This window comes from Marmota flaviventris, chromosome 6 (genome assembly GCF_047511675.1).
Source record: "Marmota flaviventris isolate mMarFla1 chromosome 6, mMarFla1.hap1, whole genome shotgun sequence".
Classification (NCBI taxonomy): Eukaryota; Metazoa; Chordata; class Mammalia; order Rodentia; family Sciuridae; genus Marmota; species Marmota flaviventris.
In genome coordinates, this window is record NC_092503.1 from 16,015,523 (window position 1) to 16,043,190 (window position 27,668).

Here is a 27,668-nt window from a genome sequence, read left to right on the forward strand (position 1 = left end):
AAAAGACATTCACAGACTAAAGGTGAAAGGTTTTGAAAAGAACATAGTGCTCACATGGGCTGCGTAAGCAAGCAGAGGTTTTCATCCTCATATTAAATAAAGTAGACTTCAAACAAAAGCTAATCAAAAGGGATAAAGAAGGATATTTCATACTGCTTAATGGAACCATATATCAACCAGACATAACAATTATAAATATATAATGCCCTAACCAATGGAGTGTCTATGTTCATCAAACAAACTCTTCTCAAGTTCAAGAGTCAAATAGAACACAATAAAATATACTGGGAAGTAAAATATCTGGGAGAGAAGTTGAGGAAACATGGGCACCCATATCACACAGAAACACAGGTTTTGAACACCAGGCTGAATCTGGAACCCAGGCTTGAAATAACGATTCATTTTACTGCCTTTATAGTAACTGTGTATGGAGATATACAGGTAAAGGTATATGGATATACTGTACTTAGGTATATATCAAAAATCAATAAGCAAGATATAAAATTATTTTTGCAGATTTTCAAACAATAACTAAATGGCATTTCAACTGAAGGGGGGACAAGGAAAACAGGAACAGGACATTCATTGTTTCTTCTTTCTACTCTACCTTCTATACCACAGAAACCATAAAAGCTAAATGCTACACTTCCCAGACTCTTTTGCAACCTAACTCCTGTAGGTGCTTTAGATTCTGTCAATCAAATGTGGAAGAACTGGAGCAGAGGCCAAGCATCTGTTGATCCTGATGCCACACTGGTTATGAAGACACGTGGTTTCTTTGCTGTACCATTAACAGAGGTTCTGGGCTGTGTTCACTGGCTTGGAAGGGCTGAGGGCAGTGAAAGGATGTTCAAGGCTTCTGTTGGAGAAAATGCCTGTTTATTGAGGAACAGCTCTTCATATTTATAGAACCAGGGGTGGTTTGAGAGTTATGACACTTTAATGGTTGAAGGGTTTGACAGTTGGCATGGGGTGCTTTCTGATTGGTGGGTAAGGATCAATTGAGCCATCAGTGCTAGTCTGATTGGTGGGTAAGGATCATGTGAGCCAGCAGGGCTAGTCTGATTGGTGGGTAAGGATCATAGGGCTACTCTGATTGGAGGGTAAGGATCATGCTAGCCAGCAGGGCTCACTATCAGATGGCTATTCTGGGGGGGGGGGATGGGGAAGTTAGTCTTTCGAGCCCAGGAGACTCCCAACAGGCAGGGCCTATGGCATCCATTGAGAGAGTACAGAAGCTTATAGGCACAGTGTGATTTCACAGCCAGCAATGTCGTTATAGCTATTGTGGTAAGCACTATGGTGGTTTCCCAGCCTAACTTGATGGCTTCTTAGTTGTGATAGAGTGATATGGCACCCCCACCCAGTAACTCATGCAGGTTTGGATACCTTCCTGGGGCAAAGCAAAAAGATATTGAAGTTCACAACCTGCCAAAAGCAGGGACCTTGATAAATCCCCTGCCCTTTGCGGAGTGATCATGAGGGACTAGACCCTCAGAGGAAGGGTGACCTGGATGAAAACCAGTCTTCAGACCCACTGCAGTCCAGCCTCAAGGCTTCTGCATGGCTCAAAATATCTTAACTCCTGAAATGGAAATAAGCAATTCTGGACTTGTGGCTACCAAGTGTGGTACAAGAAAATGACAGTAATACTGGAGGAGGAAAATATCCTAAGCATCAAATTCTTTCAGTGGAAACTTTTAAAACAGCATATCTCACAGAGACCATGATAATCAAGCATTAGGATAATAAAAATGAGAACCAGCAGAATGTAGAATAGAAAAAAGAAAATATACAGAAGCTGTAGATCAGAATTCTAACAGAAGTCTAGTACATATCACAAATGTAATTTAAAACTTTCTATTAACAACATTAAAAAGGTAAAAATAGTTTGTGAATATTTTCTTATGACTCAGTTTCTGCCAACTGATATTTTTACTTAACCACTATTGTTTCAACACGTACTCACCACAGGTCACATCTCCACTTCCTCTCAGAGCCCAGCCATCCTCTTCCCACCAAGGGCTACCAAACAAATGATGAATCCAGGATCTGTGAAAAAATAGGCATTGCTTGCAGTGCACTTGGACTCAGCCATGGAACACTAATGACAGGGACACTCCTTGTTATAACCAGGAAGATGCATCTTTTGACCAAGAGTGGAAACTAAAACTATTGTAAGAAAGAAACCCTGCAAAATAAGAGAAGAGAAAGGTAGAGTTCAGATAGTACTTGGTAAGGAATTTCTACAAGCTGAAATCATACAGAAGGCAAGCATAATCTTTTGAGATGAGGATTACTGATATAAAGAGTATATCAGTAATGTCAAAATATTGTGACAGTAACAAAAATAGATGGCATCCTTTGAAAAGCAATTTTTTAATATTGTGGGAGGAAAAAAGAGGAATTGTCTTATGGGTTAAAAAATTAGAAAAAGGAAAACAAAAGTAATTATCTGCTTATTTCAAGGTCAAATTCAATATTTGGCACATGCCTAACAAAGCAAAATACTCTCACGAGAAATGCACGTTTTTGGCTTCTCGTTTTATGTCCATGCACCATTTAAAAATAAATAAATGTTAATTCACTCCAGTTCTAATTCCCATCCCATAGTGCAAGCATCAGAAGCTTCAATGCTGTTCATTATTGTTGCTGGTGTTGCTTGTTTGCTAATTTGTTGGGGAGGAGGGATCTTAGAAAAAACGCTTTGCAAAAGGAGATCTGAAATACACCACAGTGAATCACCACATCTCTACAACCACATGCTGGTATCCTAATTAGAGTAAGATGTACTACATGTCTGTATAAATATATCAAATCACATTCTACTGTCATGTATAACTGAAAAGAACAAATAAAATAAATAAATGAATAAGAAGAAGATTTGAAATAAGTTTGTTTCTAGAAGGAACATTTCCTGTTCCACTGTTGCTAGGTCACCTGGTGTCTGTCAGCCAGAGCTGAACAGTGGATCATGCTGTTTCTAAGCAGAAAAATGCTCATATGGCAGTAAACATAGAGGTATCCCATGAAGTGGCTCCAGTAATAAGTATTTCCTTGCTCATTTGTACTCTAAATGTACAATTCTCCTGACTTTACACGGTTTCCAGTGTGCCATTCTATATGTGAAATCCATAAATGATGATTTCTTTTCAAAAGCAAAATGTTAGTATACGTCACAAAGAACAAATCTGATCTTTCAAAATACTTACATATATTTATAATTTAATCATTAAACTTCTGTTAGTCATTAAATATCTCATAATATCTGATGAATGAAGCTAACATTAAGCTAAGGGTATGTTTCTCCCATTATTTGGGGAAACAATTTTACAAAAAAGCAAGCAAACAAAATAAAAAGACTCTTTTTCTACTGCTTTCGGGAATATGCAGGCAATTTGAACTGGGCTGGCAGAACCTGGTGACCCTCTGCTGCATCCCTGTGGACTGCTGGGATCAATAACCTAACCTAGAGCTGTAACCTGGTGGAGCTTTATTTATGCAGATTCTAAGACAGGAGCAGGGCTCTAACCTGCTGATTCCTACCAGGTCCACCCAAGTACAGATCCGCCACCAGCAATGTTTTTGCCCCTTAGACACCTAACTTGGGCGCAGCGGCCCTGGGAACTGCTAGATCCAGTTACCTTTGAGTTGGAGAATATTTGTTCTGTGCACCCTTTAGAGGGTGCTTGGGCGCCTGCCCGCGAGCGGGAGGGACACAGGCAGGGCTGCTGTTCCAGCCCAAGGCTCTGGGGCGATAAGGAAACGCCCGCCTGCGGGAACCCCCGCGCAATGCTGCCATTGAGGGGTTCCAAGCGGTGAGATGCAAGCGGGTTGGGCACGATGTGGGCGACGGGGGAAGCTCTGGGAGTGGGCGGCGGCTGGCGGAGCACTTGCCCCAGCCTTAGGAACCAGGCACCGCGCACAGCGTCGCAGCAGCAGACGTGGTGGCTCGCTAACAGGCGTCCACAGAAGGCTGCCAAGGCTCCGGGGAAGCTGCGGCTCTCCGCCCTGCGGAGTCCAACAGGACTACTTCAGAGGGACGGCATGGAGGGCACTCAGGACGCGACTACAGGAGGAGTGGGAACCCCGGGACTGCACTCCCACCTCCCGCACTTTCGTGGACTTCTGTTTGGTCCTTCCCGCTGTCACTCAGGCGGGGCTTGGCCTCCCTGTCTTTGCTAACCCGCATCTCACTGTCTCTCCACTCAGACATCCAGCCTCGCAGTTTCTGCTCCTTAAAGAGAAGCGCCCAACTCCGGAGCCCCGAATTCCTAACTACTAACCCCAAGCATTTTTTCCTTAATCAAGAGTCCAGACAGGCAAACTTCTGCATCCTCAATAAGAGTCTATGCTTAACCTTTAGAGACTGCCCCCTTTTCTCCACAGTTATGCTACCAAGAAAGAGATGCAGAAGAATTATTCCATTGATGAAAGTTGTTCTGTTTATATTTTAACTTTCCTTTCAGGGATGTTAGAGGTAAATTTGACCCAAAATTCTCGTTCTTCTGATTTCTAAGTATATAAATACAAAAAATGAATAAATATATGCACAGTAATTCTATTTTAACTACATTACATATGTCAAGGTTTACACAGATAAGAGTGCACTCTAAAAATTTAAAGAGTGCTCTGATATGATAATATTCAAACTAAGATTTAAAAAGATCCAAATATTTTTAAAATCGTGTTTTAATAATATTGAATTCAAATTAGGTAATTATATAAGAATAAACTGTATAAGCATGTATATTTTTTACTTGCTTAAATAATCTATAATCTTTAATTCGTAAGATAATTAACATATGTATATATTTGCTTCTAACCCTTTTTCCTCAACAGGAAACATGTAATTCAGGTTTTTATTCATGTGTTTACCTGATGCTCTGCCTTTTATAGTTAGAGATATTCAAGATAAATGCAATTTATTATATAAGTGCTTATTCCAATAGATACTATTTAAATTATAAGGTTAAGATGCAATCATCAAGTATCTTAACTGCCAAATGTTATTCAAGTTTTCATAAGATGCTAAACAGAGGTCTGGGGCTGTAGCTCAGTGGTAGAGAGCTTGCCTGACACTTGTGAGGCACTGGGTTCAATCCTCAGCACCACATAAAAATGAATAAATAAAGTTAAGCAAAAAAGGTGGATAACAATTACCTTAAAAAAAGAAAAAGAAACCAAACATATGATTCTGTGAACAACATGTCCGAAAAGTTTTGGCTACATTTCTATTAAAATATTTTTAATTATGAAAATATAATAATTTGTTTAGATTCTAAGATTTACAGAAATTATTCCCAAGTATAATCAAGAGGAAAAATTCTGGAAGGAGAAAAAGAAATGCTTCTACAAAGAAGAAACAAAAATTGGAGAGTCCTAAAAGAAAGAAAGAAAACATTTCTGGGTAAAAGGGTCTTTATGTATTCAAGACTTTATGGATCAAAAGATTTTCCTCAGGCTGGGGATATAGCTCAGTTGGCAGAGTGCTTGCCTCACATGCACAAAACCCTGGGTTCAATCCTCAGCACCACAAAAAAAAAAAAAAAAAAGAAAAAGAAAAATCTTTATATGATTATCTAGACAGGTGATATAAATGGTTAAAATAATTGAAAAAACAAACTTATGTATGACTAAATTGGCTACAGATATATGAAACAATCAATTTCAGAATATTTCAGGCTTTTCCCTAATTATGCTAATATTATGCTGAAATAAACCAAGATTTTACCCATATATTGAGATGACAAAAACTTATCGAAACATTAGTCTATTCTCATTCCAATAAAATCATTACTTATGTCTAGTAATTTTTACTATTTAAACAAAGGAATAATTTTTAATAAATTAAGATTCATGCATCTTTGATTAGATGGTAAACGTTTTCAAATAACACCTTAAGTTCAAATTTTAAAACTTCTCCACAAAAGCTAAATTTGATTGATATAAAAACATCAATAATTATGATAATTATATCAATGCTATCTCTGTTTTCTAAAAATATGTCTTTTAAAGTATAAGATTTAAGAGAACATTTTATCAGAAGTGGTTTCCTTCAAACTAAAGCTATATGTTAATTCTAAAATATAAAAATTACAAATTTTATTATAAATTCATTTATATTGTTTAGGGTTATCTTGTAAAATTTGTATGTTATTCCCTATACTGGAAATTAACCTTGTTATATTTTTAAAGGACAATTTGAGAGACGCTGACTTGTTTAGCTGGTAGCATTTAAAGATACAAAGATATTTTAAGACCTTCTCTTATGAAGGAATTAAAAGTTTTCTTAATTTGTCCATTTTATATTTTAGATTTAACATTAAACTGGCTTTTCTAATATAGTGATTAGTTCCCGTTTCTCTGATGCCACAAGTCTGAGGCCCAGGTCATGAGGTGGGGCCCCCTGTGTACTTCCTGGGTCTAAACCCTGAATGTGATGTAAGAGGTGACAGACCGGCAGCCACTCATCAAGAAACCAGGGTAGAGAACCCCAGACTCGCTTCACAGTATTGCAAAAGAAAATTTAAAAAATTGTTTCTGCAAGCCTCAATCTTGCTGAGATGGCATTTCATGTCCGACAGTGGGAACAGTTCCTAAAGGAGAAGTTGCTCTTGCTTGCTTTCAATGTTTTGTTTGGGGTTTTTTGTTTTTGTTTGTTTGTTTGTTTTTCTTTTTCCTCGGGTTGCAGACCAGGAGCCACTCATCAACAAGCTCCTTCATCAGCAGTCTTCTCAGACTCAGGTGATCATTACTCTCATTCTCACACTGGCCTGAAATGTGTATCTGAAGTTATTTAAATGGTGCTTACCTGGCGGTTGCACGGATGTTTAAATGAGTGAATCTCAAGATAACATTGAAAGTGACCAAAGGAAACTTTAAGAGGTTAACCATGGCCAGGCACTGTGGCACATGCCTGTGATCCAGCTTCTTGGAGACTGAAGCAGGAGGATCCCATGTTCCAGGCCGGCCTGGATTTAGCGATATCCTGTCTCAAAAAAAAAATTAAGAAGCCCCTGGATTCAATGCTCAGAGTACCTCAAAAGAAAAAGAAAAGAAAAGAAAAAAAGATTCTTTCTGCCTCCGGGGCACAGAAGAGCTGGCATTTCCTGACTGTGGAACTTTTCCTAAAGAAGTTGCTTTTGCTTTCAGAGAGTTTTTCCTGAAGGTTTTAGGCTCCCACAGAGAATCTACTAAAAACTATGATTGATGGCCGGCTACCTAACAACTGCCTTCAACCACGTTTATTTCAGATGGGACTTTATGGGAAGCCCGAAGTTCTTTGGTCTTCTCAGAATAAAAGGGATGATCATGCCCCAAGATGGTGTTGGAGATGGTTAAAGGCCCTTGCCCAAATCTCGACAGGAGGAAGGAAAGAGGATGAGGCTGGAGGCCCCAGCTGGATCCTTTGCATGGGGTCCACCATATCCAGAAAACAGCTGGAATGGCTGGGAGGGCGAAGCCCTCCGGAGTCTCTGGCGACTTCGCAGGAAGAGTGACAGAGGTGTGTAGGACAAACACACTGTCGCCTACGTCACCTTCGAGGGCAAATAGCGAGCGGGGCACGGGAGCCATGAGACTCAAGCTTTAGTCTCTGTGCCCGGGCTCCTTACCTCGGCAGGTGTGGTGGGCGCTGCTCTCATTCTTGGCGTCCTGGCTCAGCTCCCGCCTTCCTTTATTTGGGCGGCACAGGCTGGTGAGTTGCGGGATCGAATTTACGGGGCGCCTCCTTCTTGCCCTCAGTCCCCAGACTTTGTCTGCAGGCTCTGTCCCGCAGGTCTCCGCCTGGCGGCAGGTTCTGCACCCTGCGCCTTCGGGGAGAGCCGCGGGACGAGGTAGCCCCGGAGCGGAAAAGAGAAGGAAAAGTAAGGGCAGGGGGATGCCAGGGAGCCAGATGTCAGGAGAGCGAGAGGTGGCTTGGTGTAGGTCCTCAGTGCCACCTCCGTCCTCAGAAGCGGGGGCACTGCCCCTCTCTTCCGGGACCCAGGAGCAGGAAAGGGCCATCATGAAAGGGTTTCCTTTTCCCGCTGCAGATGGCATTTACTTCTGTGTTGAGCGTTTCCAGTGAGGAATTGCCATGAACTGCACGCGGCCCCTTTGCCCAGCACAGATGCCGCTATCCCAGGTCCAGTGGCTTCCAAGTTCATGTGATATCTACTTTTTAGAATTTTCTTTTAAAGGAAAAGAAAGGTAGGGGAGGTGTCTCAGGAAAATCAAGGGTAGAGTAGAAGAAAGAGACCAGGGGAGAGAGGAGAGAGAGAGAGAGAGAGAGAGAGAGAGAGAGAGAGAGAGAGAGAGAGAGAGAGAGAGAGAGAGAGAGAGAGAGAGAGAGAGAGAGAAAATACTGGGGAATTATATTGACCAAATTTTGTTGCCATGTCAATGATATAGTTGTAAATAGAATTCAACATCACATTGAAAATTCACACACAATGATCAAGTTAGTTTTATTCCAGAGATACAAGATTGGTTCAGCATATGCAAATCAGTAAATATAATATACCACAAACTTTGAATCAAAGATAAAAATCACATGAGCGTATCCACACCTACAGGAAAATATACTTGAAAAGCCACAGGAGTATGAATTAGTCATAAAACATCCCTGATGTTAGTGTATGTTACTAATAAACCGACTGAAATTGTCAACAGGAACCCAGTGACAGTGATGAGAATTTACTGTAGGGCTGGGGATGTTGCTCAGTGCTGTGATGCCTGTCTAGCATGTACAAGGCCCTGAGTTCAACCTCCAATACTGAAAAAAAAAAAAAAAAAGGATTATGGTAACATGTTTGAACCATTGATAATCCATGGGGGGAAAAGAAGGGACCTATCCCTTCTTTTGATAGAAATACTATCATTTGGTGAAGGGATCTTTCTGGAAAAATATATGTAACTGAGTTATGTCTAGGAATATTTCTCTAGGTCCTACTTTTAGTGTGTGGTTATGTAATAAAATTTGTATATAGATAGGTTTATTTTGCTTTTACTTTTCAAGGATAATTTTTTGTAGAATTTAATTTTATTTTTCATTTATATAAGATATTGTCATATTCCCAAAGTAAAATTTTATGAAACCATGTATGCGCAAACAATGGTTTTTTCTTTGTTTGTTTTCCATCACTGAGCCACATCCCCAGCCCTACTTTGTATATTATTTAGAGGCAGGGTCTCACTGAGTTGCTTAGCACCTTGCTCTTGTTGAGGCTGGCTTTGAACTCCTTAGCCTCCTGTCTCAACATCCTGACCTACTGTGCCACCATGCACAGCATACTCAAACAATTTTAATTTCTATCCCTGTCTCTTTCAGTGCGCTTTTCTTTCCTTTTCCAGACAATGAATTTCAGAAGGAGATTTCCTGGTGAACTTTCTCTGGAAGTCAGTATGTCCCCATGAAACTGTCTTTTATCTTCCTGCTCTCAGGGAACCTCTTGATCTTCTTCCTCATTAAGCTGACCCAAAGGGACTATGGTTTACTCTCTTGGACTGCTTGCTGTTCCCACACCAGTGTGCATAATGGCACTAGCTCCTGATCATCTCAACATTTACACTATTTTTCCCACCAGATCTACTAGCAATATTTCTTCAGGGGTGGGTTTAATGTCATCTGCTAACATGTTTTCTCAACCTGTCCCAGATCTATGAACCTATATTTACAAAAGGCTCTGGCTACAGAAGAATTCCACCAGATGTGGACAGAATGTTGTCTCTCTGACTCCCACACTGGGATGATTGGCTTTTTAAAGAAAGGGAAGGCTTTCTTTGCCTTTGACTCCCTGGGAGAACCATATATACAACATAGGTCCTCAGTATATGTTAAGGAACTATTTAGTAAACTAACAACAGAAATTTCCCCAAATCATGAAAATTATATGCACATTCAGGTACTGGATTTATTTGTGTTGTGTGTGTGTGTGTGTTGTTTCGTTTTTGGTACTAGGGTACTAGGTATAGATACTTGATGCCTAACCCCTGTCCTTTTTTAAAAAAGTATTTATTTTTTGTTATATGTGGCCTCAATATCTTTATTTTTATATGGTGCTGAGGATCCAACCCAGTGCCACACACAGATGATTGCTAGGTGAGCAATCTACTTCTGAGCCACAACCACAGCCTTTTTTTTTTTTTTTTTTTTTTTTTGTTTGTTTGTTTGAGGCAGATTCCACTAAGTTGCTCACACCCTCCCTGAGTTGCCAACTCTGCAGTCCTCCTTCCTTGGGTTCCTTAGCCGCTAGGATTACAGGTGTGTGCCACCATGCCCAGCTTGGGGTTATGTTTTTGTTTGTTCGTGTGTTTGTTTTGCTTTGTTGAGTCATTTATATATTCCGGATATCAGTCCCCTGTCAGAGGAACAGCTAAGGAAGGTTTTGTCCATTGTGTAGGCTGTGGCTTCACACTTTCTATCCTTTCCTTTGCTGTCCAAGGCTTTTTAATTTGATGGCCTCACATTTACTGACTCTTGATTTTCTTAAGACCCTAAAGGGGAAGGGGTCTTGTTAAGGAAGTAATTGCCTGCACGTATTGGATAGAGTGTTGCCCAATGTATTCTTTTAGCAGTTGCAAGGTTCTGGTCTCTTTCCTCAGTCTTTGAGGAGCGGGCCCGGGAGCAGGGCTCGGGTCCTGGGGAGGGAGGGCTGGGCGCATTCCAGAGGAGCGGGGCGGGGCCGTGCCGCTGCCTTGCTGGAGTGCGCTCGGCCGGGCAGGTGGTGGCAGAGAAGCGCGACGGAGCCCGGACGACCGCAGACCTAAGGAGGCGGCAACCGGAGCCCCGGAGACGCGGGTCCCGCGGAACCCTCGGACAGAGAGCCCCGCGCAAAAGTCGGGGCGGGCGCGTCCGGGGCGAGTGTCAAAAGTCGGGGAGGGGAGTCCGGGGCGAGCGAGTCCCAGGCCACCAGGGAGGCTGCGCGGGGGCGGAAGGAAGCCGGGGTAAAAGGGAGCGGTCCGGGAGCCGGCGGCGACCGGGGCTTTGCGTTTTCAAACGCCGGGAGAGAAGACGGGCGAGGGGGCGCGTGGAGAGCGTGGAGGACTGGGGACAAGTGACCGGTGAGTAGGGCGAGGGCAGAGCAAGCCCGGTGGGGCCAGGCCCAGCGGGTCGGGCTGCGGGATTCGCAGCTTCCTCAGGTGCCCGGCAGCTCCTCAGCCTGCGTCTGGAGCCCGGGCCGCGGGCTTGCGAAGGAGCATGAATGCGAGGTGGGGGTGGGCGCTGGCGACCCACGGGAAAAGGGAAAAGTCCCCCACCTTCCGACAGGAAAAGGGGTGCAGCGGAAGCTGAGGGCCTGGCCGCTGGGCCCAGAGGCTTACAGGAGGGTTGGCGGGGCAGGGAGTTCACAAATGAAAGGGTAGCGCCAGGGGAGCCCCGATGCCCAGCGTCCTGGACTCTGCTCCTACCCTGTCCCCTTCCTTTTGATTCTTCATTGGTACGGGGTAGTCAGCTGATTCACTCTGTCTTCACGGCCTGACATTGTTCTATCCTCAAAGCTGAAAGCGCTGCTTTCTAGCCAGTCTAACGTGTAGGTGATGTCACCCGGGAACTTTTAATCCTTGTCCCCTTCATTTACAGCTAATCTGATTGGTTTCTTTTCAATATTGACATGGTCTTTCGTCTGCATTTATTCTCTTATTCAGTTGTTAGATCTTCTTTTAGATCATTGGACGTTTTAATAATTACTTTTTCATAATCTTTATCTGGAATTTCATCCACTTCCTTATCTGTGGGATCCTTTGTTGGAGGATTGTAAGTGGGGGAGGGGGATTTTTTGCTTGTTTCCTCATATTTTCTGAGATCTTGGACTTTCACACCAAATGAGATGGATTTTCTTTCCTCTTTTATATATGGGTCCCTTTGTCTGTAGTTATCCTTTTGTTGGTATATTTCTCTCTGTTTCTGATATATGAGTAGATGTCCAGGAGTGGGGGACCTAAGATCTCCTCCGGTTGTTCCTCCTTGGGGCTTGGTTGTTAGTTTCAGAGTTTTGTGGTTTATTTTTTATTTGTTTGTTTGCTTGCTTTTAATATTTTTATAGTAGATGAACATGCCTTTATTTTATATTTCTGTGGTGCTAAGGGTTGAACCCAGTGTCTCACAGGGTGCTAGGCAAGTGCTCTACCAAACTGAACTGTAACCTCAGCCCCATAGTTTCATATTTTTATCTCCCCAGTTCTATGTGTTGAAGTTTTGTTGAGGCTTAGATGAGGCTCAGATGAGGCTCATGTATGGGGTAAGATTCACTATTATTTGCTGAGTTGTGAGTATTGCTTGGCAGCACTTGAAATGTCCCAATCACTTTCCAGCCCAGCTTAGAAGAAGAGGGGAGCCAGGAATTGCTCTAATGTTAACAACAGATGTACAGCCTTAATATTAATGCCCAGTGTCTACTTTGACATCTACAACACTAACTGCCAACACTTTTTTAATATTTATTTTTTTAATTGTAGAAGGACACAATACCTTTATTTTGATGATTTACTCCTATGTGGTGCTGAGGATCTAAACCAGTGACTCACACTTGACAGGCAAATGTTGTACCACTGAGAAACCACCTCAGCCCCTGCCAACACTTGCATGGAATGGTGATTCAATTTGATCATGTTAAATAACTTTTTAGTGGGCAGTTGAATTTAGTTTGCTGATTGATAATTTGTTCAGGATTTTTGCACCTTTATTCATCAAGAATATTAGCTGTGGATTAGTTTTGTGTGTGTTGTCAGGTTTGGGGATCATGGTAATGCTGGCTTTATCAAATGTATTTGGAAGAATTTATTTCTCTTCCATTTTGGGGAATAACTTAAGGAGAACTAGAAACTGTTCTTCTTTAAATATTTGATAGAACTTAGCAGTAAAGCTCTCTTGTATTGGTATTTTCTTTCCTGGAAGGCTATTACTACTGATTCAATCTTGTTACTTCTTATTGGTCGGCTCAGTTTTTTTTTTTTTTTTTAAATTTCTTCATGATTCAACCTGGATAAGATATATATGTGTAAGTGTTCAGGAATTTGTTCATTTATTCTAGGTTACCAAATTTTTGCAAATAATAACAAACATGGATATCTTTGTTCCTAATAATCTCGAAGGAACCTTTGTATTTCTGTGATGACACTTGCAATGACCCCCTTCTCTTGTCTGAATTTGAGTCTTCTCTCTCCTTTGCCTAATTAGTCCAGCTAAGGTTTATCACTTGTGTTTAGTTCTTTGAAGAACTCCTTATTCTATTACTCTCTTGTGCTTCTTTTTTGTCTCTATTTCATTTATTTGTGCTCTGTTCTGATCTTATTATTTCTTCTTTTCTGCTAATATTGGTTCTGGGTTTGGGTACCAGACATTTTCTAATACACTTGATCAATAAGAGTCTCCCAGGCTTTCTTATAAAGCACAGGGGACTGGGCATTTCACTGGCTTTTCTATTACATCTAACCTGGCACATACACTTTTCTGAGCCACAAAGCACATACTTCGGATTCCTTCCTCTACTGCCTTTCTTTGAACTTATGGATTTTTCCATTTCTTTTAGGGTAGGATATCAATTGCAACCTGAAAAAAGGAAATCTCCTGGGATACTAGTGCCATCTAACACTCAAGCTAAAAGCTATGAACCATAATTATGAACTCTTTCTCATGCAGCTGTGATCCCATCCTCACTGTGCCCACCATGACTCAGCATGCACAGTCCCTTCTCCTGCGTCTGATCATCCTCTGCCAGGCAGGCCCTTCCCTCACAGCAGGCCTGGCACCGCCATTGCAAGGTGATGTGCTGCTGGGTGTAGGCATTGTTCAAAGGGCAGAGGGGAAGTGGGCCATGTCCTGGGACATGAGATTGCTGTCCCCTCCTCTTCAAAGGAGGGGAACATGCCCACCTAAACAGGTGGAGCAGACAGCTTGGGAAGGGTCATTCTTGCTCTGCCAGCTCAGCCCTTCAGAGGTATGGGGAGGGGGTGCCTAAAGGGTCCTTTCTCACCAGCCCAACACTTACTCGCCTTTTCCTTCATAGGGACTCACTCCCTTTGCTATGATTTCACCATCAATTCTAAGCCAGCACCTGGACAGCAATGGTGTACAGTCCAAGGCCAGGTGGACCACAAGAATTTTCTCTCCTATGACTGTGGTCTGGACAAGGTCAAATCCATGAGTGCCCTGGGAGGGAAAGTGAATGCCACAATCACCTGGGAAGAGCAAAACACCATGCTGAGAGAAATGGGGGATATGCTAAAACAGCAACTGGCTGACATTAAAGCAGAAAATGGCATGGGCAGGGGTAAGTAAGGATGGTCCAGGGGCATGAGAGAGCTGACTGTGGGTGTAGAGATATTGATTGTATCCATGTTTTAAAAAAAGGATGTTTTTCATTCTAAAAAATCCACACAAGACTGGTTTGGGGGAGAAAACCAGCCAGATTAGGAGGCCAGGGAAGGTGGTACTGGATGGGACATAGGATTTGTTAAGCATGGAGGCTGATCTCTCTCTGATGGGGGCAGCTCTCGAGACCCTGGAGGGGAGGATGACTTGTCAGCATAAATCCAGTGGATGCACCAGTGGCTCCTGGCAGTTTGGATTCAATGGACAGATGTGGCTCCGCTTTGACTCAGACAAGAGAAGCTGGACAGAGGTTCATCCTGAGTCCAACTGGATGAAAGAAAAGTGGGAAAATGACAGGGAAGTGTCCGAATTCTTACACAAGACCTCAATGGGTGACTGTAGAACCTGGCTTGAGAAGTTCTTGGTGGAATGGAAAACAGAGCTGGAGCCAACAGGTAACTGGCAGGAGGGGGAGGAAGTGGGAGCTGCCTTCACATGAGATGCTGCTACCTGTGTGTGTGAGAGAGAGACACATCATCCACCTTGAGTCAGACCTGGGTTAACAGCCAAAGGTATAGTCTTCCCATCTTTCCCCTTCTCACCTCCTAATGCCTCTTCCTCAATGCACATGCTTTGGTCTGCATTTGCTCATCTCTTTTTGGAAATTCTTGTGAATCACTTCACATGTCAGCTCCTGAGACCCTTCTCCACCACCATCCTCATGGGTCACCTCATATTCTGCCACCAGGAAGGATGGGAGTTGTATGTCACCCAGGCTTCTCCCTTTATCTATGTGAGCTTCTTAAGGTCAGGACCCTTCTCCTGTCTCCCTCCTTCTCATGACCTGTCATAGCAGCTGCCACATAGCAGAGGTCTAGGAACTATCTGCCTGCCTGAGTGATGTGGGGCAGCAGGAGCTGAGCAGGCATCTCCACAGATTTTGGTCTGAAAAAGGGCTAACACTCTTGTGTTCCCATTTCAGGACCTTCAACCACCACCCCAGACAGAGTCTCCCAGGAGTCCACAGCCAGCACCCTTATTCCCTCGGTCCTACTCTTGATCCTCACCTGTTTCATCCACCTAGGCCTCCAGATCTTCCTGACAGGTGCTGTGGGCAGAATGGGAAGAGAGACATGGGGCAGCTGTGTGAGCAATGAGGACAGGAAAGTGAACTCCCAAGAACCCAGTCTGCACTCTGACTGGTCCTTCTCATTCTGAGATGAGACAGAAGAATCGGGCCTCCCTCCTGTCACTGGTAGCAATAGCTTGGCCATTCTGAGCCCTGAGCTCTGAGAAATCCTTCCTGTTAGGGTTCATGGGAAAGAGAAGGGGCCATACCAAGGCAGCCTGTGGATTCTAAAGGGTTTTAGCTTATACAGGTCTGATTCAGACCACATTTCTACAAAAAAGGGGCCCAGTGGTGTGTGGTGAAGAGATAACAGGAACACAGGAAGGAAATACCCAATCCTGCGTGATGGCAGCAGGGTAGCTCCATTCAATTTGTTAAAAGAAAGGAACTCCTTACCCATAGTCAAAAAGAGAGGTCCTATGCTAATTCCAGGAGAGGAAGCAGGAAAGGCCTTTCTCAACCAAGCTTGGAAGGCTGGAGTTCAGGGCTGCATTCCCACAGGAGGCTCATTTCCAGCTGTTGAATTGATAACTGAGAAGAGAGTCTGTCCAGGATGACAGGCAGAGGGTTCCAGCTCTCTGGGGACTCCTACAACTCCAGGATTGACCCTTGGGCCTGGGACCCAGCCTCCTGCAGACTCCAGATCCTGAGCCTGTGTGTGTGTCCCCTTCTCTTACTGTGCCCTTAGGTGTGGCCTACCCAGGTGTCAGTCAACCTGCTGACAGTGGACATCATGAAGATAGACTCAGCCCCCTGAAAACCTGACCCTTTGCCTCATTTGAATAGCTTCTCCTCAATAAAAGGGGTCAACTAGTGCTCTTGCTCTGTCTCTTCCTGCGGACACTTCAGGTCAGAAGAACCCTCAAAGCAACCCCAAAGAAAAAGGTATTTGTGTCTCTTGTGTGGTTATTTTGCACAGTCTAGTCAACCCAGTTCAACTGGAGTAACCCCTGAGCACGAGAACAGAAACCCGGCAATAAACCAATTACTACAATAAATCCCTTGGTTCTGTTTCCCTGGAAAACCCTGATCAAAAACTGAATAGAGAATGAATGACATTTTGTGCTTTTTTCGCATTGTAAACACAACGAGTGATTTTGCTAAATTTGTGTATAAGTAGAATTGAAGGATTAATCTTAAACTACCAGGTAGTCTAGATGTCAATCTCAAACATTTTGCTGGCTCAAAACAAATTTTATTGTGCTTAAGGAATGAAATTTTTCCCGGTTGTACCCGAGTGTATGTCACCCTTGATAGTGATTTTTTGTTATTATTGTTATTCCTCAACCTGACCTCACCTTTAATTAGAAGTAAGTTGTATGCATGTAAGTATGGGTGTATATAGTGGAGTGAAAATTAAAAAAAAAAAAAAACAGTTCCATTTGTTCTCTTCCTTCCCCAGTTTAAAAAAAAAAAAAAAATCTTTAAAAAATTGTTTTACTTATTCAAGGATAGGATTAATATTCAAAATATATGAAGAATTTCTACCAAAGTCAGTTCTTTTGACATATGTGTATATGCTATGAGCAATTCACAGCATATAATCCTGCACCAAGATTCTACAATCTGAAATAATCAGGAGCACAGATTAAAAGCACACTGGGCCATTATTACAACCATCAAATTGACAACTTCTTGCATATACATGTACCAAGTGGGGAATAGGAAAAGGATCAACATAGCTGTCATACTTGTTGGTCAGAACATAAATTGAATCCATCCTTTGATATGTAACTAGATAATAACCTGTACAGTTAACAATGTGCTCATGCAACTTCACAACAATCTCGGCATTATTTCTGGGTTTCCGAATGTGTTCATATAGCATTTAGATATATAGTTGCTTATTGTAGTGTGGTAGTGTAGCCAGAAAGAGTTCTGGTTATTTCATTTTTCCTAGATTGTGGTTACCAAGGTAATAGGCCTTATATCCCTGTGTGGCAAGTTAGAAAAAACATTAAAAGCATAATTTTGCATTTGTGTTCCAAGTTTTTACACATTGCAACACACCTCCTCTTTATTCAAATCATTCTGGGTTTCTAATCTGGCTTAAGTCTTGGAACTGATTGAGGTAATACAGCTGTTTTTATTATTCCAGTTAGACCTTCCCCCTTGGTCTTAAACTCTTCTGTTTACTCAGATCCAGTGAGGATTTAGTAAACCTCTCATATCTTTCACTTCCAGGAACACCATGAACTCACATCCTCGGGCTGCAGGAGTCAGACTGTTCTGTTTGCTGTTTTGACTCTCCTGCCCATTACAGTAACCCCCTTTGCTCTGCAGCTTGAGTGCCATCAAATGACTCCCATTGCATTTTAGTGTTCTAATTCAGGGATGTGGGCAGGATGTGGGGACAGACAGGATCGGCTTCATCAGGTCAGAAGGTTGTAAGAGGATGTGAGGGCATCTTGCCTTCAACTCACGCAGCCAACTGACTGGTACCCATCGGACTAGAGCTATCATCAAACTCCAGACCACCCCCACCCCCATCACAACTCTAAATGAGCTCAACTTGAGCCTGTTTTGCAGCATTCTAACATGTAATAAGTTTCTTATCTTAGCTAAGGTGGGACAAATAATACAATACAACATTACATCTGAAACATGAATCAAACAAAGGCTAAGAGAGCTTTTAACTTTCTTTTTTGGAAAAAGTGACAAAAATGCTTCCATGTTTTACAATTTCAATTTAAACAGATCAGGCTCTCCTTACTAGCTTCCAAAAATGCATTTAAATTCCAATTCCTTTGTGAAGAGTAAAACCAAATGGTATATATAACTTATTTACAATAGGTTACTTGATCCAGCTATAAAACCTCAAATGACATGAATAAATACCAACCAAATTTGTTATTTTTATACAAATCAGAGATTTTGTTACACATAATTTTAGTTTGTAGAACACCAACTTGACAAAGCTTTGCATTTAACTAAGTGTAACTTTTAAAGTGCAATTTAGAATCCACAGTGTATGGTAACAGTAATCACAGGTCTGTAGGGGTTAGCAAAATCAATAGCGTTAAATCTCTTATACATTTAGGAAACAGGGTCAATGATAAGAAATTGACTTACTCAAAGCAAACATATATAAGACAGGTCTTCAATTGAGAGCATGCCCTTCAATATCAGATATAATGTATAAAAGAGAGCACTTAGTGGATATTTTGCCATTAAACTTCAATACACTTTCATTTTATAAACTTTTACAAAACACATACACAAGGTTTAGACAGCTATAGTTTTCAGACGCATACATAAACCTAGTCACATATATTTAGGGTGTCATATATATTGGTAGGTTTAAATAACAGTTGCTTGTTTAACCAGTTACAAAGTAATCATTTCAGACTTTCGAACAGGTACAAACCCTAATTACCTTAAGACTTAATTTCCCCTTTCCCCCAAAAAACCTAACAAATACAAGAAAATTATCTTGATAGATAAATTATAGCCAATTTAATCACACATACAAAGTTTTTTGAGATTTACCTTCCCCAAACTTTCTGCAACTTACTTAGACACTCACAACTTTACATCCTTAGTTTTGTCCTCATTCATCTTGGATTTTAGCACAAGAATATTGTTTTACCAGACAAATTACTTTCTCATTCAGAAACATTTCTTTTACCATCTAATTTTCCATACTAAAATATATATCTATTCCTGTAAAGTTCTTTTATCTTTTCTAGTTTTGAAACCTCTTTTAAATTCATATTCTGAAACAATCCTTATGAATATTATCTGTGCATTTAATTCACACAATGAATTTCATCCCAGGAGAGGGTTGGGTAATCCAGCATATACAAAAACTGTGATTTAATCTTTTTTCTCCTGTGTTGCATTCAATGACTTTTTAAAATCTGACCTGTCTCCATGAACACTATCACAATGCCATCAACGTTAAGTGAGTTCCCCACTGTCACTTGTACCCAGAGGCTCCTTTTGGGCCTTTTCTTATACTAGGCAGACTGGTATGCAATGCAAGAAGCCCTTTCCATTTTTCTCTTTAGGAGTTCTTGAAGATTCCTTTGTAGAGGCTGCCTATGAAATACAAGTTGTCCTTAGTTTCTGTCTTTTTCTTTTCTGTGTGCAGTTATGTGTCCTGCCAGACTCCCCAGACTTTTAGTTTGATAGGATAGTGTTGTAGCAAGAACACCCCTTTGTCCTACTACCACATCCTTCTTAAGCTGCCTCCATCCCCCCCACCCCCCCACACCAGAACAAAAGGGGCAGAAAGGCAGGACAGAGGCCAGGCTCTCTTAGGCTATTGTTCTAGAGCCCAGGCAGTTTTCTGTGATTTTCCCCCAGGTTTAGGGCTGGTGTCCTTGACCCATAGTGAGATGACCTGCAGTGACTGGGGCCAGGATGAGGAACAGTGCTAGGAGTGCCAGCTCTGGGTTTAAAGACTGACATCTTTTGACCCTTTCCTCTGGTGTCTCCTTGCACACCAGCAGCAACGCCTTTGGCACCTTCCGCTTACTTCCTGATGGTTGAGAACCCTGATCTTCCTAAGTGCCCATCCATACAGGATCCTTCATGTACTTTACCCTGACAGGCCTACTTCAACTTCCAAATCATATAATAATACAGAAAGTTCAAGAGCAGCCTCAGCAAATTAGTGAGGCCCTAAGCAAGTTATTATGATCCGGTCTCAAAAATAAATAAATGATTTAGAAAAAAAACTGGCACTGTTGCTCATTGGTAAAGGGTCCATGGGCTTAGTTCCCATAATCAAAATTTTTTTTTAGTAAAAAGGAAAACCATGGGCTGGGGTTGTAGCTCAGAGGTAGAGCACTTGCCTAGAATGTGGGAGCCACTGGTTTGATACTTAGCACAACATAAAAATAAATAAAATAATCATATTATGTCCATATACAACTAAAAAAGCACATTGAAAAAAAAAGTTAAACCGTGGACTGGGGCTGTAACTTGGTGGCAGAACACTTGCCAAGCATGTGCAAGGCCCTGTGTTTGATACTTAGCATCACGTAAAAATAAAATGAAATAATTTTAAAAAGTAAAACTGTGTAAGTATATATTACCTAATAGTTTTCATAATAATATTAGCATACCCCACATGAGATCACCTGAATAGGTAAAAGTTATTGTCCCTCTATACCCAACACAGAATGCCTATTCGGAAGCCTGAGAAACATACTTATTTTCTCTTGGAGTTCTCTCAGTTAATCTTGAAAAACTGATTCAAGAACCTTTGCAGAAAAAAAAAAAAGAATTTTTTCTGGGTCTCATATCAAGAAGACTCAGGTAGTCCTTATAAATGCTCCCCTCTAAACCAGCACTTCTCAATTACAGATGATTTTGTATATCAGCAGAACATTTGGCACTGTCTGAAGGCAAGTTTGGCTATTACAACTGGGTAGAGGGTGTTATTCATCCAGTGAACCAGGTTTGCATCCCCAGCCTATCTACATAGCACAGGCTAACTGACCATGGCTAAGTATTATCTGGCCCAAATGACAGTAATGATGAAGCTAAGGAAACTTCTCAGAATTTGGTCTGGCCAGGGCCCACTTCCATTCTTTGAAGACATTTCCATTAACCACAACACATTACCCACACAATCACACAATTCCAACAGTGGTCAGCCTTATTGTGTACACATCCATCATACCCAGGAATGGAACTTATTTGCACAGAAAATGGGAACTCTCTGAGAACAGCGAGGGCTCTCATTATCCTAGCTCTCTCCTCCGCTGCTCCCAGCACCCCCTTTTCCTGTTACCAGCTCTTTTGTTTTCCTCAAAGATTCACTCCTCCTGGCTAAAAACTAGAATCTTACCCAAAGTAAGGTTAGTAAAGTCATTCAGTCTTGAAGCTGCCATACGTGAGTGGATATACAAGAGTGGCACCCAGCCTGAAGCAAGGGATGGTGATCAAAAAAAAAATGGAAAGGACCAGACACCGAAGGGATGGTTTATAAGCAATTATTATAATTTCTGATTGTAAAATTGATTCTTACTGGCCACACACCATTTGAATATTAAGAATTTATAAATAACAAAATTAACTTAACTTACATATACATTAACAACCCAAAAATAATTAGTGTGGGTGACATCAGGAAGGTAGCCAAGTAGTACAGCTTCAGCTTCATCCTGCCCCTCCCATACAAATTCACCCACCAAATATCCACAGACAAGAACACTACTCTGGGTGTGAGCCGAGACAAACATTTGAATCAAATGTTTGACTCCCCTCTGAAAGAGAAATTTTGAAAACCAACTCATTCACAATAGCCTCAAAAAATACAATACAATACAATACTTGGGAATCAATTTAACAAAAGAGATGAAAGACTTCTACAAGGAAAACTACAGAACACTAAAGAAAGAAATTGAAGAGGACCTTAGAAGATGGAAAGCTCTTCCATGCTGTAGTGGCACCCCCTCCTCCACAGAATATCTTAACCAAGCTTCTCCAGAAATCTTCACCATAATTGATTTTAGGACTACCAGCAAAAGAGACTTTACAAAAGAGTTCAATGTACGTAAACTTCCTATTTTCCAGTTGCTCAATTTTACTTGGCCATTGACATGGAAGAAATCAGCACTCCAGGTGCTGAACTTTACAAGTTTTTCACAAATATTTATCCAGTATAGTAGTTTGTAGAAAGTGTTTGCAAAGGCAAAATAAAACACATACCCCAAGTAGTGTCTTGGGGCATTAAAAAAAAAAAGATAGATATTTAACAAGGCCTCTGGCCTTGAGCTGGAGTTTTATGGAGATGTCTACATTTCTAAGATAAGAGAAGATACCAACAGGGCTCCATGTTAACATCTGGCAGGAGGAGGGAAGAAAGTGGAGAAGAAGCTCTCCCCTTCTCAGGTGTTGTCCTTGAAGGGTTAACTTGCCCAGAAGAGTAAAAGAAAAATCTGCTTTCATGTGAACTTCTGCAGACTGTGAGCTCCTGAGCCCCTTCCCTTACATGCTGCATATGAAGTTCTGAAATGACCTGAACTCAGGGTTCAGGGGATTAATTGATTACAGTGAAAGCTGTACCCTCTGAACTTGGATGCAGCCAAATAAAACTGTTTCCTGCTATCTTCAGTGCCCTGCCTCGTCCATTCCTGCAACAATGCTCTTAGATAGGCAGAATTAATGGTCTCAAAATGGCGATACTACCAAAAGCGCTATACAGATTCAATGCAATACCAATTAAAATCCCAACATCATGGGCTGCATTTGTGGTTCAATGTTAGAGTGCTTGCCTAGCACACATGAGACACTGGGTTTGATCCTCAGCACCACATAAAAATAAATAAGTAAAATATAGGTATTGTGTCCATCTAAACTAAAAATTTAAAAAATTAAAATGTCATACCTAATAGAAATAAAAAAGCACTAATGAAATTCATTTGGAAAAATAAGAGACCCAGAATAGCCAAAGCAATCCTTAGCAAAAAGAGTGAAGCAGAAAGCATCACAATACCAGAACTTAAACTATATTACAGAGCCATAGTAACAAAAACGGCAAGATGTTGGCAACAAAAGAGACATGTAGACCAATGGTACAGAATAGAAGACACAGTGACAAACCCACATAAATACAGTTATCTCATAGTAGACAAAGGCCCCCAAAACACACATTGGAGAAAAGATAGCCTCTTCAACAAATGGTGATGGGAAAACTGGATAACTAGATGAAGCAAAATGAAATTAAACCCTTATCTCTCTCCATACAGAAAACTCAACTCAAAGTATACCAAGGACCTAGGAATTAGACCAGAGACTTTATGCCTAAGAGAAGAAAAAGTAGGCCCAAAACTTCACCATGTGAGATTAGGCCCTGACTTCCTTAACAAGACTCCTAAGCACAAGAAACAAAACTAAGAATCAATTAATGGTATGGATTCACTTAAAAGCTTCTTCTCAGCAAAAGAAACAATCAATGAAGTAAAGAAAGAACCTAAAGTATGAGCAAATTTTTACCAAATGCACATCAGATAGTGCACTAATCTCCAGGATATATAAAGAACTCAAAAAACTTAACACCAAAAAAATCCAAACAACCCATCATAAACGGGTTAAGGAGCTGAACAGACATCTTTCAGAAGAATATATACAGTAAATCAGTAAATGTATGAAAAAATGTTCAATGTCCCAGTAATTGGGAAACACAAATCAAAACTACTCTATGATTATATCTCACTCCAGTCAGAATAGCAGTTATCAAGAATACAAACAACAATAAGTGTTGGTGAGGATGTAGAGGGAAAGGCACACTCATACTTTGCTGGTGGGACTGCAAATTGGTGCAACAAATCTGAAAATTAGTACGGAGATTTCTTTAAAAATTTGGAATGGAACCACCATTTGACACAGCTACTCTACTCCTTGGTCTATACCCAAAGGACTTCAAAACGGCATACTATAGTAATAGAGCCATATCCATGTTTATAGCACCACAATTCACAATAGCTAGAGTGTGGAACCAAACTAGATGCCCTTAAATAGATGATTGGATGAAGAAACTGTGGTGTATATACACAATGGAATATTACTCAGCAGTAAATGAGAATAAAATGATGGCATTTGCCAGTAAATGGATGGAGTTAGAGAATATCATGCTAAGCGAAGTAAGCCAATCCCTCAAAACCAAAGGCCAAATGTTTTCTCTGATAAGTGGGTGCTAATTCATAATGGAAGCGGGGGCATGGGATAAGTGGAGGAACTTTGGATTGGCCAAAGGGGAGGGAGGGGTGGAGAGGGGCCATGGGAATAGGAAACATGTGGGAAGGACGAAACTACTCTAGGCACATGTAGGATTGCACAAATGGTGTGATCTTCCTTTGTGTATAAATCAGAGAAGCTCAAAATTGTGCTCCATTTGTTTACAATGAATGATTCTGCTGTCCTCTATAACTAATTAGAACAAATAAATAAAACAAAATTATTGAATCCCCAAACTTAAAAAAAGAAAAGCAGGATTCAAACAGTGAGAGAAATGGTTTGCTTTTCCCATGCTGTCCCTTCCCCAACTGACATGAAACCACATACAGCACATACCCCTATAAACAGGGTTTGTACAGTGGAAAATGTGAAGTGGAGGTGGACATCAGCTTCACCACCATTCTGGAGCCTTTCACAAGAGACAGGCCCCTGTCTTGCCCCACTAAAAACATAGGAAGCAATTGCAGAATTGGATCAACTAGAGCAGCTATAAAGAAACAAAGAGGAGCTCACAGAAAAAGATGTGCAGATCTTGGTAGTTGCCCTATGCTCTGGCCCAGGGAACACTGTAAAATTCTGACCTGTACAGGGCAGCTGTGGCAATCCTGGTCATATAGCGGGAAGTAAGGGTCCAACAGCTGCAGCAGAGACCAATCCAGATAGTCTGATGGGACTTTATGAACAGGATGCCTATTGGAAAACCTAATAGGATAAAGATAGATAGGAAGACTGGAATAAATATACATATTTCAAGCAATACAGTGTACATGACAAATGAACACAATGTTATCGGTCCACTTTTTTAAGAGAATAAAAATTAAAGCCTCAGCCAATTAAAAATAGAAGAGATCCAGGTGTGGTGGCACATGCCTATAATCCCACCAGGTCTGGAGGCTGAGGCAGGAAAATTGCAAGTTCAAAGCCAGCTTCAACAATTTAGTGAGGCTCTAAGTAAGCCACTTAGTGAGACCTTGTCGCTAAATAAAATACAAAAAGGGCTGTGGATGTGGGTCAGTGGTTAACACCCCTCTTCTATCCCATTGAATAATCAAACAATTAAAATATATCCTATAGACTGCATAAATTGTCTCCCCCGTGCAAGCCTGCATCCTCTAGTATTAGCCACACACTCAAGATAAAAAGTTTTATGGAATTATTTGTTATCCTCCCAGGGAGGATACATTTCAAGCATGTATTGGGAATGTATTCTCCACTGGAAATTCTCTTTTACACTCACAATGAATACTGTCATGTTCTTCTTGGGAAAAGTTGTACCAGTTTGCACTCCTACTATAGTAAGAGTTTCAACTTCCCTTGCCCATGCTGGGTCTTAACAATTACAAGTTTTCACAAAACATTGCCCTAGATGAAATGATACACTTTTAAATTGTATCAATTTGCACAGCAATTTATTCTAGGAAATTGTTTAGAGGCTCATACATGTATGGTTATTGCAACGTTCTCTTTTTGTCAAAGTAACTAACCAGAGACCATCTTTATCTTCATCAACAGGAAGCTGGCTGCATATAAATCTGACAGTCATTCCATAGCTTGCCAAGCACAGCTAACAAGAAAAGTACCTGTACGATGCTGTAGTCTGGGAGAAACTTCAAGAAGATTTTAAGACATACACTGGGAGCAGCAGAACGTAAAAGAGATCATATTTGCTTTGAAGATAAGCATTAATACATGGACACAGCTCTCCTTTTCCTAGCGAGAACAGTGTTCCCATAACCTATCCCAAGTTTGCCTGTCTGCTTGTAGGAAAAAGAAATATATTTGAAAAGCCACAAGTATTAGTCATCAACTCTGGTGATTCTGCAGTGTCAAATAATCAAACCACCTTATGTCACATTAGAACAAGAACAGGGTCCCAGCATGCAGAGTGGGGCGAGGGAGCTCATGAGGATGTCCTCTCCCTCATCCACCACTGTGGCTTCCTTCTGTCACTCCCAGAACTTCTGATGTGCTCCTTAGGAGTGGGCCTGATACCTCTTTTGTGAAGCGGCAGCTGAAGAGACTCTGGCGCTCTCCATGGCTGATGAAAGGCCCAAGGAAGGAGTTAAGACTGAGAACAACCATCATACTAACTTGAAGGAGTCAAGACTGAGAACAACCATCATACTAACTGCACCACAGAACCATCCTGCAGGACAGGATGGTTCTGTGGTGCAGTTTAAGATTAAGAGCCTCTTAGTGAACTAATGAAAAGCCTATTGTGAATGACAGGGTGTGTCAATGAGGCAGATCAGATTCCAATTTGATGGGTAGCCAATTAATGTAACAGACACCTGCACAGTTGGAAAGGGAGGATGAAGATGTAATTGATATGTTCCAGCAGCATACAGGAGGTGTCTACTAAAAAGGGAACCAGCCACTTTAATCCAGAGTTCTCTCTGTTCTTACAGATCAAGAACACATTCTCAATTGCAAAACTGCAAATTGGTTCCACCTCATCCTGACTACCACAGTACATTTTTTCTATTCTTTCATTTTCCACTTACCCATTTCTTTATTGTACATAAAGTAACTGGTGTATGTGCACAAGAATATTGCATTTAAAAAAACTAAATGGCCAATGATATGTTTTGATTGACATCCAATGGAGATGGATGGGGAAAATACTGGTTCTGTGAAAATATCCCCTTTATCTGTTAGTGGCGTGCTCATTCAGCTCTTATCTTTATATTCCAGTAAGTTATTTTGCTCCCACTGTTTTAACAACAACAACAACAACAAAATAAGCACCCTGGATAGCATAAAAATACTTGCATACCTTGTTCGATTGGAAAATTTTAAAGTTTTTCACTTATCATTGTAAAACCAAGAGCAATTGTATAACTTTTTTTGTATGTAGCTGCTACATGTAGGGCAATCTGTCTTAAAGTAGGGGTAAACTACTCTTTTAAAAAAATCCTATCTGGGCAGTGGCACAAGTCTGTATGTAATCCCAGTAGCAATGGAGGCTGAGGCAGGAGGATCTTGAGTTCAAAGCCAGCCTCAGCAATTGCAAGATGCCAAATAACTCCTGAGACCCTCTCTCTAAATAAAATACAAAATAGGGCTGGGGATGTGGCTCAGTGATGGAGTGCCCCTGAGTTCAATCCCCACTATTCCCCTTCCCCAGCCCCACCAAAAAAAAAAAAAAAAAAAAAAAATTCCTAGTTTTCCCTTCAATTCAAGTGTCTTGTTTAAATATAAAACCACAGTCCCACCCCAGATTCTTGAAGGAGTCGCTGACTTTGGTAGCAAACAGCACGGAGTGCTTGGGACATGACTAAGAAGGGCCCACTTCTCCAGCCCCAGACCATCTTGATCAGGTTCCAGGCTCCTGTCAGATGCCTGCTCCTCACCCACATCCCCACCGAGTACAGCAACAATTGCCTGACAGGCAACAACAGTTGCTAACACTAGGCACAAAACTCAAAACTGCTGTGCTTTTTTAAATACATATTTCAGAAGAAGAGAAAAAGCAGCAAAACTCAATTGGGAAAAAAGACTTGCAAAACTTGGATTTCACCTACAGAATAGCACCCAAGAAAACCCGTGAAAAGT

General features: G+C 41.3%; 2 protein-coding genes, 1 long non-coding RNA gene and 1 pseudogene across 3 annotated transcripts in view; 2 read left to right on the top strand and 2 right to left on the bottom strand.

Annotated features, from left to right (window-relative positions):
- The window catches only part of LOC139706035 (uncharacterized), a 70,525-nt gene extending 62,518 nt beyond the window's left edge, over window positions 1–8,007 (bottom strand). Inside the window, exons 1-3 of the mRNA XM_071613416.1 lie at window positions 7,617–8,007; window positions 6,815–6,995; window positions 1,970–2,052 (exon numbers count right to left, since the gene is read on the bottom strand). Of these exons, the coding sequence (XP_071469517.1) occupies window positions 1,970–2,052; window positions 6,815–6,995; window positions 7,617–8,007 (655 nt within the window). The remainder of the gene's footprint in view (window positions 1–1,969; window positions 2,053–6,814; window positions 6,996–7,616) is intronic.
- LOC114095954 (uncharacterized) overlaps window positions 1–27,668 on the bottom strand; it is a 288,590-nt gene that overhangs the window by 118,979 nt on the left and 141,943 nt on the right. The gene's annotated exons all lie outside the window — the stretch shown is intronic.
- On the top strand, window positions 13,928–16,301 carry LOC139706015 (UL16-binding protein 1-like). The gene is made up of 4 exons (XM_071612914.1): window positions 13,928–14,252; window positions 14,473–14,748; window positions 15,276–15,398; window positions 16,111–16,301. Exons 1-4 carry the CDS (start codon window positions 14,123–14,125, stop codon window positions 16,185–16,187), a joined length of 606 nt encoding a protein of 201 aa, XP_071469015.1. The 5' UTR covers window positions 13,928–14,122; the 3' UTR covers window positions 16,188–16,301.
- Window positions 26,148–26,475, top strand: LOC114095951 (small ubiquitin-related modifier 2-like; annotated as a pseudogene).